The sequence below is a fragment of the Cydia pomonella genome, chromosome 28, assembly GCF_033807575.1.
Source record: "Cydia pomonella isolate Wapato2018A chromosome 28, ilCydPomo1, whole genome shotgun sequence".
Lineage (NCBI taxonomy): Eukaryota > Metazoa > Arthropoda > Insecta > Lepidoptera > Tortricidae > Cydia > Cydia pomonella.
In genome coordinates this window covers 9,174,250-9,187,149 of record NC_084730.1, presented here as the reverse complement: position 1 = coordinate 9,187,149, position 12,900 = coordinate 9,174,250, and the positions used below count along the sequence as shown (strand labels likewise).

At 39.5% G+C, this 12,900-nt stretch overlaps 1 protein-coding gene across 1 annotated transcript in view; it reads left to right on the top strand.

Moving 5' to 3' along the window:
- LOC133532969 (fatty acyl-CoA reductase wat-like) overlaps positions 1-12,900 on the top strand; it is a 52,329-nt gene that overhangs the window by 29,345 nt on the left and 10,084 nt on the right. The window contains exons 6-7 of the mRNA XM_061871861.1: positions 1,388-1,546; positions 11,821-11,930. Of these exons, the coding sequence (XP_061727845.1) occupies positions 1,388-1,546; positions 11,821-11,930 (269 nt within the window). The remainder of the gene's footprint in view (positions 1-1,387; positions 1,547-11,820; positions 11,931-12,900) is intronic.

Sequence of the window (12,900 nt, the reverse complement as noted above, 5' to 3'; positions counted from 1 at the left end):
TCGGCACCATAAATCATTGCTGGTCGTACAGCGGTCTTATAAATTCTACCCTTGACGCGGACGGGCATTCTGTCGTCGCATAGCACACCGGTTAAACTTCTCCACGTTTGCCTTTGTATGTCACTTTGAATTTTTCACCAATAGGGTTGTTTCCATCTACAAATATTAGGGCAGAATAATATCCTAATAAATTCTTTTGGATTATAAGAACATGTTAAACTACTTTTAGGGGACCTGTAATGACCATATTTTTGTAAATATTGAATTTAAAATATCTTTTGGCACACGTCACGTGACCAAACTCGAAACGTCTTTGAAGATTCTGATGACGTCACAACTCTCGGATTGACACTGTTGACAGTTAGGCGATAAACAACAAATGACAAATGTCAGTTGACAGTTCGTATCTTCTACGTGTGTATGTATTTATGTGTCAAACCGTAAACTGTGACGTCACACAATTTTCAAAGAGCGTTTTGGGCGCGAAAGTATCTGTCAAAATATATTTTGTTAATTTAACATATTTAAAGCCGTTTTTAGTATAAAAGTTGAATTTTGGGGCAACTTTTAGTTAATATAGAACGTAATACAAGTGTTTCAAAAAATTGGAAACAACCCTATTGTTTTTTATGACTTATGATTTTATTCACTGTGTCCTGGAGTCAGAACATACTTTTTATTCGATGTACTTATATTTATTATTGGTAGTTTCCATTTGCACGTTTTGACGCAGCACACATTGATTAAAAACAAAGTTTCGCAGTTTCATAATAAGTTTTTTGCATTATCAGTATCACTGGTTATCGTCCTGCCGATTTATTCATTTTTACTGCATTTAAATGTCATTTTACACAAAAAGTCTAAATGATAACCTTGGAATTCTCTTCTGGCTGGCGCCAGTGCAGCGCAAGCCCGCACAGGCAGGACCGCCATGTAAGGTGTGGCGTCAATTATACAACGGTTGCTGTCTAAATACGAATATATTCTGATCAAGTAACGCGTACATGCTATTATATATTATAGCTACTTACATGTGGGGGTGAGGCATAGTACACATACTACAATGATATAGTTCTGAAAATGAAAAATTTCGTGAAGTGTTGTAGTTTTGTAGTTATAATTAAATTAGTATAATTTTAGATAAGTATAAGATTAGTTTTAGTCTAAGTTTATGTAATCTCACTGTGATGCAATCTAAGTAGCCAATGTTAGGTACTCCATAATTGTTGTATTTATTACCTTTTAAAATGTTTTATTGTAAGTTATAATATGTACGATGATAAAACATGCAAAAACGATATAAAATGTACACTTTTGCGTTAACTTGTCAACCGGCGGTCAAACGATAGACCAGTAAACAACCAATAAAACCAGTACCATATTCCAGATCGTTCGTGCACGTATCCACGGCGTACGCGCACGCCACCCACAGCCGCATCGGGGGCTCCGTGAAGGAGGACTTCTACGACAGCCCCGGGGATCCCCGTACCATGGTGGACCTGGTCGAACAGCTGAGTGAGGAGAAGCTGGCCGCTATCAAACCTAAGTGAGTTTACCCAATTTCATGGCAGATGGCGCTGGAACGGAGCGGCGAAATCCTACATCGCGGTGTTAAGATTTTTCCTGAATTCATATTCTAGACATCCGTATATGCATTTGCAATAATGGCATGTCAATAACACATTTGTACTATCAATTATAATTATTTCGTGACATTTATTTAAACACTATTAGTTAGCAAGATTAATTAGTATTTAACGTACCATACAGCAGCGATATTCAACCTGCCGGGCTTTTTTCCGCCAGGTGATTCTGATGTGGATACATAACCTTACTATGGGCGCAGACAGGTAGGGTGGGGAGGGGGGCTATAGCTGCCCCCACCTGGAGCTCATATTTTACATACAATGTATGCCCTTCTGGGGCGTCTGCGAGCCCCCCCCCCCCCCCCCCCGCCACCGGTAGTATATTCCCCCCCCTAGTTCACTGGCTGACTACTCCCTTGAACCTTACCATCCGAATTTGCCTAAAGGTTACCCGATAGGCAAATTCATCTTGCGGACCGAGGCTACAAGGCGAAGCCGAAGGCGGGAATCTAACCCGCGTCTTCAGCTTACGCGGCCACCGGTGGACTTGGTCACTTTTACTTTAGTGTATGATATCTATTTCAGTTTATAATTTATAGACGTAGTGTAACTTCTTAAAAAACACATATCAAAAAATATTTTATAAAATAAATCGATTTGTTCCCTACTGCTTTAGGTATCGAGATAGTTTTCTATCTCAGAGACAACTAATATCTTGTCAGGCTTTGTATTGCATGTAGATAATAGTACATTACGATACAAGTGCGAAAAATAGGAAGTTCGAAACGAGTGGCGATAAATTAAAACACGACCGAAGGGAGTGTTTTAAATCGACACGAGTTGCGAATTACCTATTCGCACATGTATCGTACAACGTTTTACAGTACATATGGCCATTTAAATGTTCGACTCAATAACGTAATATGCAAATTTTCGCACTAGTGCGGTAAAGTAGCACCATATGTACTGTAAAGATTATTACAGTAGAAGAACTAAATAACCAACTAGGTTGTCGTTTGATCTGTTAAGGTGCAGTAATCCGTTTCTAAACCTATTGTATCTTACTTGAGGCGCAGGGTAGGGCAAGGCATTCTCCATACAAACCTTGTGCAAGTTTTATTCGTTAGTTTTGGCACTATAGCATTTAATTTCATTTTTTGCTTGCATATATTGGATATACGCAGAACTTGATGTAGAAATTATTCTTTATTAAAAAAAATATTATTAATATTATTCATGGCAGGAAACCGCGCTGGATCGGGACAGGTGGCGTTCTCTCGTTTCGGAGGCCAAGATTCTTTTTGGATCGCTGAGCCAAAGCAGTTAGTTAAAAATAATAATACATCAAGCCCTAGCAAACAGAAAAATAAGCATATTTACCAAAAATAACTGTAGCGCAAACACAAAGGAAGAAAAACGCGCATAAAGTTTGTATGGAAAGAGCTTGCCCTACCCTTCGCCTTGATATAAGTTATTATAACAAGCTAGTCAATGTCGGATTACAACGATGACTGTGTGACACATACAGTCTGTATCTACCTGTTATGTTAAACATAGTATTAGCATATAACTTAGTTACAAACGATGAATTTATCGATGTTATACTAATGGTAGGCAATTAGGAATTGATCGCTCATGGCAAATGTCTATTGATATGTTATAAGATTTTTTACGTAAAATGGGGTGACTTTAGAAAGTTATGGGGTTACTTTGACAGTTGTAAAATGGCGATTAAATTATTATTCCTCATAATTACCTGTACTTACATTATACCTAGTATCAATATATATAAATATACATATAATAAATTCGAAAACTTTGGTGTAACATGGAGGAGGCCCACGTCCAAAAATTGACAAACCCACATATAAACAATAATGAAACTTAGTTTTAATTTCTTCTTATTGTATTCTAAATTTAAAAAAAATGTGTTCTCTATTATATTTGTAACATTTATAGTTGGGTAATAAAAGGCTTTATTTGTATCCGTAGCCTATGTACGCCTGCAACTCCAGAGGAGTTACATGCGCGTTGCCGACCCTAAACCCGCCCCCCCTCATTGAGCTCTGGCAACCTTACTCACCGGCAGGAACACAACACTATGAGTAGGGTCTAGTGTTATTTGGCTGCTGTTTTCTGTAAGGTGGAGGTACTTCCCCAGTTGGGCTCTGCTCTAGATCTGGAATGATATCCGCTGCACTATGCCCTACCACACAAAGCGCGCGAGATGACATTCACAATGCCCATACCTCTCTTTTGGACGTAGTTTAAGGACGTACCCGGGTCCGAAATTTGGTATGACCATAGGGACCGTGCGCGTTGGAGGTTCTGCCATCTTGTGGTCTGAATCGAAACCATAAACGGGCACATTTACACGTCAAGTGTTTTCTTGTGCATAGTAGGTTCTGCCATCTTGTGGGCTACATCGGAACAAAATACATCATATTTACGCCTCGCGCCAAAAATCTGACGGCTCCTGTGCTGCCTCCTACAGTTCATGCACGCTCCCTATAGTTTGTATCCGGGAAAAAATACCTAATACGATATTATTTCTGAATTATCATCATGATCAGACGCAGACAAAGCCGCGGACAAAACCTAGTAACCAATAATTGTCTTAACAAAATAATGATACGAGGCCCTAGAGTTCCGTGACGTGAGGTCAACACGTGTTTAACGTCAATATATAATTCTCTGGCAATCATAACAAGGTTGTGGGAAAACACGTCATTGGCTTGACTATTACGCTTATTCTGGTTTTCTCAAGATTTATCGGAATCGATATGACCTTCAATAATTATTCTGAAGATGCGTAAATTCTAAGACAACTGCGTGCTTCGAATTTGACCTTTAGGCGGGGCAAGGGTTCGTATTAAACCAGTTGAGTTTTAGGCCAAAATCTGAGTAAGTATGACTCTAATGTTGCCAGTTTCTATTTAATTCTGATTCTGAGTAATGTATAGAGCATTTTATTAGTTATCCAAGTTCCTAAGATGTCAGGTTATTAAGATCTCAAATTCCTAGCTCTTCAGATTCTCATAATGCCGGATTCTGAGTAGGTCAGAAAATCACATAACCATTGTGACATTGTCATTAAGAACTATCTATTAATTACTTTATCTTAAAGTGGCCAGTATCTCAGATATCTGCTGATTGTACCTGGCCTTTTCGAAATTAAATATACATAAAATCTGTCCTAGTAAGAAAGCGTTATTTCCAGAATTCATCATTAAAAGAATCTGCTTAATATTTTAATCGAATCGTTGCTAATCGGATGAGATAAGAAACTGCATAAATCCGATCCCAACTTATTACCAATCAGACGTATTACTGTCATGTCACGGGACCATATACGAATCTGACCTACTCAGAAATTGTTTTAAAAAGAAAGTGACTTCTATATCATAAGTCGTATGTCGATATTGTTTTGTTCAGAAAGATACCTATGGCGAATCTGGCCTCTACAGAGTCGGGCTTACTCAGATTCGAGCCCAAAAGCGAAACTGTCTCAATACGAATCTGCCCTGGCCCGCCTAACGGAATATTTTAATCGAATCGTTGCTAATCGGATGAGATAAGAAACTGCATAAATCCGATCCCAACTTATTACCAATCAGACGTATTACTGTCATGTCACGGGACCATATACGAATCTGACCTACTCAGAAATTGTTTTAAAAAGAAAGTGACTTCTATATCATAAGTCGTATGTCGATATTGTTTTGTTCAGAAAGATACCTATGGCGAATCTGGCCTCTACAGAGTCGGGCTTACTCAGATTCGGGCCCAAAAACGAAACTGTCTCAATACGAATCTGCCCTGGCCCGCCTAAAGGAACTCCTCCTTAGGCAGAACTGTTGCAAAAGTGTCCAGCTGTCAGCTATAAATAATAGTTCCAAATCTCTCCAGAGTAGCGCTAGAGTAGCTAAGAACCTAGGCGTTATTGACGGAGTGAAGTGCGCTGTCTATGATTAGATTATTTTCTCAAGTATTCTAGGTATTATAGCACCACCTATTTATGGTTTTTTGTCAGGTAATTTTTGGTATATGGAGATTTTGTTCCTTGCCTCTACCTTCCATAATTTTGCGGTAACTCGGATTGTCAAATGTTGACGTTTGACAATTCAGTGACCGCGTGACATATGGCGCAGTACAGTGCCATCTGTTTTGGATGTCAAAATAAGGAGCACGTTTTTAGGGTTCCGTAGCTAAATGGCAAAAAACGGAACCCTTATAGATTCGTCATGTCCGTCTGTCTGTCCGATTCTGTCACAGCCACTTTTTTCCGAAACTATAAGAGCTGTACTGTTCAAACTTGGTAAGTAGATGTATTCTATGAACCGCATTATGATGTTTACACAAAAATAGAAAAAAAAACAATAAATTTTGGGGGTTCCCCATACTTAGAACTGAAACTCAAAAAATCTTTTTTCATCAAACCCATACGTGTGGGGTATCTATGGATAGGTCTTTAAAAATGATATTGAGGTTTCTAATATCATTTTTTTCTAAACTGAATAGTTTGCGCGAGAGACACTTCCAAAGTGGTAAAAAGTGTCCCCCCCCCCCCCGTAACTTCTAAAATAACAGAATGAAAAATCTAAAAAAAATATATGATATACATTGCCATGCAAACTTCCACCGAAAATTGGTTCGAACGAGATCTAGTAAGTAGTTTTTTTTAATACGTCATAAAAATTAAAAAAAATTTTTTTTTTCATCAAACCCATACGTGTGGGGCATCTAAGGATAGGTCTTCAAAAATGATATTTAGGTTTCTAATATCATTTTTTTCTAAACTGAATAGTTTGCGCGAGAGACACTTCCAAAGTGAAAAAAAGTGTGCCCCCCCCCCCCTGTAACTTCTAAAATAACGGAATGAAAAATCTAAAAAAAATATATGATATACATTACCATGCAAACTTCCAACGAAAATTGGTTTGAACCAGATCTAGTAAGTAGTTTTTTTAATACGTCATAAATGGTACGGAACCCTTCATGGGCGAGTCCGACTCGCACTTGGCCGCTTTTATTTCTTAGACTTGCGGACACTGCATATCTATTTATTATTATTCTATTCAAGACAACAAATGGTCCAATCAGTCTATGGTCTCGGGTTCCAATCCCGGTAAAGGGCATTTATCTGTGTGATGAACACAGACATTTTGTTCCTGAGTTATGAATGTTTTCTATCTATATAAGTATATATTTGTCTGTATACGTATGAATATCGTCGCCTAGTTGCCATAGTGAAAAGCTTTACTTATATGTATAATTTTATTATTTATTTAAGTATAATTTAGAAGTCTACGGACGTCATTGGGGCATATTTCATCGCTGATATTGGTATAAGGAAGTCTCTGGTACGGAACAGGGTTATGTCTTAAATATCACGGCCGTTTTTCCGAGCCTATGATAAACTAAGAGATAAACCTTGGATCTTAATCCCTACAATTATATATGCGAAAATAACTCCGTCTGTCTGTCTCAAGGGTTGAAAACCGGTTAAATTTCCAAACCGTTATAATGTACTTGGCGCAAAATCTTTTTTTTTTTGGTTTCGCTCGAAAAACTGTTATTTTTAAACCGATTTTTATTAGAACAGTTCTTGTCAAATTAACCGGTTTAGAGCAATCAAAACCGGTTTCTTCCTATGTCGGTGTCTATGTTCACCAAGCCGGCCGGCCGTTTCGTCGCTCGTCAAATAAACCGGTTTTTTTAGGTTATAATAAAGTTCGGAGGAAAACCGAAATAAACCGGTATTTACCAGTATTTTATAAACCAGTTCAGAGCCTTGATCTGTCTGTTAGATGAAATATCCCCGCTCTGGGCCTTGGATGGTCTACAATTTTCCATCGCCATACAGCGGGGGATTCTGCCGGCATAATGGAAACTTTCGGGTCGGACTTGTTGCAGGGTGGGAATGGTCATTAGTTTATATAGATGTTTTTGATGAATCTTATTGCGGAATTTATGAGTTTTAGTATTAATGTAGAATAAGTTTGTGATGATGCCTGTGCGGATTACATTTGTGTTTTGACGAAGCATGTGGCGGATTGCCTTTGTATTTGATTATGAATAAAAGACCCGCTTTACTTGATGAAATGTCCGCCCGAGGAAGGACATTGGATAGTTTTTACCATCATCATCATTTTGACGACCGGTCTGGCCTAGTGGGTAGTGACCCTGCCTATGAAGCCGATGGTCCTGGGTTCAAATCCTGGTAAGGGCATTAATTTGTGTGATGAACACAGATATTTGTTCTTGAGTCATGGGTGTTTTCTATGCATTTAAGTATTTGTATATTATATATATCGTTATGTGAGTACCCATAACACAAGCCTTCTTGAGCTTACTGTGGGACTGCAATCTGTGTAAAAATGTCTTAAATTTTTTTCACCACACCAACTGGTAAAGGCCCTCTTGAGTGTTCAAAAACGAATGAGAAAATTGCATTTTATCCACATGTGGGGCAAAGTAATCAGATGCAAATTTTGAGTTATTTCCTTATGTTAGCTGGTAGAATTGACTTTTAATTTTTTTAATACATTTATTTGGATTTCATTTAGTTTTTTTGTTGGTATTTTTTGTTACTTAGTTCCTTGCGTTGGTGTGATGAAAATTTTTGTGCTTAACCCTCATGCCTTGAAATCCTCGCAACGCTCAAGATTCCACTTCTCGAACCACTCGCCACGCTCGTAGTGCAATTTTGGAATCTCTCGCATGCTCAAGTATCTATATTCGCCCGAGCGGTTAAACATCAACTTTCTCCCCTTGTAAAACAAATAACAATTTATATTTTATTTTTTATTTTTTGTTGACGAACCGGCCTAGTGGGTAGTGACCCTGCCTACGAAGCTGATGGTCCCGGGTTCCAATCCTGGTAAGGGCATTTATTCGTGTGATGAGCATGGATATTTGTTCCTGAGTCATGGGTGTTTTCTATGTATTTGAGTATTTATAAATATTTATATATTATATATATCGTTGTCTAAGTACCCTCAACACAAGCCTTATTGAGCTTACTGTGGGACTTAGTCAATTTGTGTAATAATGTCCTATAATATTTATTTATTTATTTATTTATCATCACCATTGTCATCCCACATACACGTAATCGCGGGCAATAGTTAGTATGTACTATAAACATACTTATACTTGCGTATGCCGAGTCATCATGTCGTGTCAATATCAATGTGACGTCATATTCGTTATGCAAACATTAATTTGCTTACATGGTGACATACGCTCTGACGTTTTTATTTCGTTAAAATATGTAGTGGCGAGATATTATTGTTTGGACAAAATAAGAAGCATTAGTAAATCTTATGGACAAAAAAGTGGCTGTGACATAATCGGACAGACAGACGGACATGACGAATCTATAAGGGTTCCGTTTTTTGCCATTTGGCTACGGAACCCTAAAAATAGACCTATAGTTTCGTATGACGACCGGTTTGGCCTAGTGGGTAGTGATAGTGACCCTGCCTATGAAACTGATGGTCCCGGGCTCAAATCCTGGTAAGGGCATTTATTCGTGTGATGAGCATGGATATTTCCTGAGTCATGGGTGTTTTCTATGTATTTAAGTATTTATAAATATTTATATATTATATATATCGTTGTCTAAGTACCCTCAACACAAGCCTTATTGAGCTTACTGTGGGACTTAGTCAATTTGTGTAATAATATAATATTTATTTTTATTTTATATGTAGAAATAAAATATAAACAGGTCCATTACAAAAACCAACTAGGTATAAAATTAAAACTAAAATAGCTATAAAATAAAACTACTTAAAAATTAAATAAAACTACATAAAAGATACTAATGCATGAAGTTTTATCCGGCAGTTAATTTATTTGTTAGTGATCTATCCGATAATTGGACATTGTGAAACAGGCCCGGGTATGTCCTTAAACTACGTCCAAAAGAGAGGTATGGGCAATGTGAATGTCATCTCGCCTTGTGTGGTAGGGCACAGCACAGCAGATGTCATTCCACATCTAGAGTAGAGCCCAACTGGGGAAGTATCTCCACCTTACAGAAAACCATAGCCAAATAACACTTGACCCTACTCATAGTGTTGTGTTCCTGCCAGTGAGTAAAGTTGCCAGAGCTCAACGAGGGGGGTGGGGTTAGGGTCGGCAACGCGCATGTAACTCCTCTGGAGCTATAGGCTACGGAGACTGCTTACCATCAGGCAGGCCGTGTGCTTGTTTGCCACCGACGTAGTATAAAAAAAAAACAAAGGCCCTTATTGTAGGAATGCATTTCAGTCCTATACGGATAAATTAATAATCAACCGAGTAATATTGGCTGTTGATCAATATGCAGTTTACTCACAGGGCTTTTTCTTCCTAGCGTTGCCACTGCTCAAGGGAGCCTGGGGTTCGCTTTGACAACTAATCCCAAGATTTGGCGTAGGCACTAGTTTTTACGAAAGCGACTGTCATCTGGCCTTCCAACCCAGAGGATAAAACTAAACCTTGTTGGGATTAGTCCGGTTTCCTCACGATGTTTTCCTTCACCGAAAAGCGACTGGTAAATATCAAATGATAGTTTACTCGTAGGACATGAGTAATGGACTAGTTTACATACATGAATACATAACAATAGCCAATAGAAAAACTGTTTTACAGTTTGGCAGATAGTGGTAAATGTGAATGTAACACTTACTTTATGAATAAATAAATATAAAATAGATATTCATATCATAATTAGAATAAGTAAACTGAACTGGACTGTGTATCTCGGTGAGGACGGTCGTGGAGGAAAATGCATGTTTTATGTGTAAGTTAGTTTTAAGTTTTAATAGAACTTTATGTACATTTTACTCTGTTTGTTCTCGTAATAAATAAAATAAAATAACAAATTAATTCACAACCGGGGGCTAGTAAATACAGCGTGTATTTTTGACTCGACCGAATAACCAAAGGGTAGTTAGTCTAGACTTTAATGAACACACTTTCATAGGTTTTATAGAAAAATGACTTTTTTTCCATATAAAATAATTCAGCAAGCAATATATCACTAGGTACTTTGTTTTAAGGTGCTGGAAATGAAAACTTATTTTTTTATGATTTTAAACAATGTCTAAAAAAACGCTTTTTCGTTACTCGATTGCTGAGAAGGATTTGGGTTCGTTTTTGACGTCTCTAGAAACTGGTTAGATATTTTAATTCTATACTAATTAACACAAAAGTTATGGCCAGAAAACCAAGTTTGTGGCCTAAAATTGTTCAACTACGCTACGCTACGGAGCGTTAAATATTGGCACGTTGGCTAAGCACTCAGCCAAGATAACAAACGCCAAACGAAAAAAATCAAGAAATGAAATAGTTATTTGTGCAACAAGAGAGGCAAGTTGGTTTTTCTTACGAGTGTTGACTTTGAGCCCTGAGTAAGCGAAATTTTAAGTTAGAATCTTGAGTGTAGCGAGGGACTCAAAAACACGAGATGTAAAATAACTTTGCTCTCGTGTGATACATACAACTTAACCTCAGTAGTGAGAACATATTAAAAGTTAAAATAATTAAACATCAATTAAAGTTAACCACATTTATTTACATTCATAAATGAAAAGCATCATCATTATAACGAAAGCTTGTCTCACTCCCTGGAGTGAGGAAAGTCGCACTTTCGTCACTCCCCGGAGTGACGAAAGTAGGCTTGTTCGAGCTGCTGAGGTGAAAAATAATCAATCGAATAATAACATGACTGTAAGTACAGTGTAAAGTACAGTAAATTGCATATTAATCAATAGTCGACTAACATAGTCGGTTATTGTTTGATATGCAGTTTACTCGCTGAACGTGATTTATTAACATACATAAATACGTAACATATTAATTTACAACCAGTGGCTAGTTAATATCGAACAGATCGTGAGGCCAATTCAAATTCAAAATGATATTGATTGGCTCCTCTACACGATGGCTCAGAGCTGGACAAGCGAGTTGACCCGGCGATGGTTGAGAATATAAAAAATATAAAAAACCGATACCATGGACCTCCCATCGCCATCCCACCGCGCCATAAGCCATTCGACCCACGACCCACTACCCTCTCTACACGCTTTCCCATCTTAGTGGGCCAGTATGATGAGAGAGAGGAGCCATAAATGATGTCAGTTGCGTGTGCATTTCGCACGTACTCGCTCAGACCGAGAACTTTATCGTACGCGCTCCAACGTGCACGATTCCTATTTACGATGTAATGGTTTTTTTACAGGTTGATAGAGGACTGGCCTAACACTTACGCTTACACCAAAGCGCTGGCCGAGGAGGCTGTGAGGACCATGTCAGGGGACCTGCCCATCTGCATCGTCAGACCTGCCATAGGTGAGTTCTGACACCTACGCCTACACCAAGGCGCTGGCCGAGGAGGCTGTGAGGATGATATCAGGGGACCTGCCCATCTGCATCGTCAGACCCGCCATAGGTGAGTTCTGACACCTACGCCTACAACAAGGCGCTGGCCGAGGAGGCTGTGAGGACCATGTCAGGGGACCTGCCCATCTGCATCGTCAGACCCGCCATAGGTGAGTTCTGACACCTACGCCTACACCAAGGCGCTGGCCGAGGAGGCTGTGAGGACCATGGCAGGGGACCTGCCCATCTGCATCGTCAGACCCGCCATAGGTGAGTTCTGACACCAAGGCGCTGGCCGAGGAGGCTGTGAGGACCATGTCAGGGGACCTGCCCATCTGCATCGTCAGACCTGCCATAGGTGAGTTCTGACACCTACGCCTACACCAAGGCGCTGGCCGAGGAGGCTGTGAGGACCATGTCAGGGGACCTGCCCATCTGCATCGTCAGACCCGCCATAGGTGAGTTCTGACACGCCTATACCAAGGCGTTGGCCGAGGAGGCTGTGAGGACCATGGCACCCTGCCCATCTGCATCGTCAGACCCGCCATAGGTGAGTTCTGACACCTACGCCTACACCAAGGCGCTGGCCGAGGAGGCTGTTAGGACCATGGCAGGGGACCTGCCCATCTGCATCGTCAGACTTGCCATAGGTGAGTTCTGACACCTACGCCTACACCAAGGCGCTGGCCGAGCAGGCTGTGAGGACCATGGCAGGGGACCTGCCCATCTGCATCGCCAGACCCGCCATAGATGAGCTGCAGACAGACAGACAGGCATTTTGACTACTATATTCTATAGATATACAAACAGATAGACACTCATTCCGACAGACATACATATGTAACATGAACACCGTTAACTGACCATCGGAGGTATATAAAACAGTAGAAGGTTATTGAGGGCGCCACTGAGCTTCAACAGGCAACACATCCAAACATAC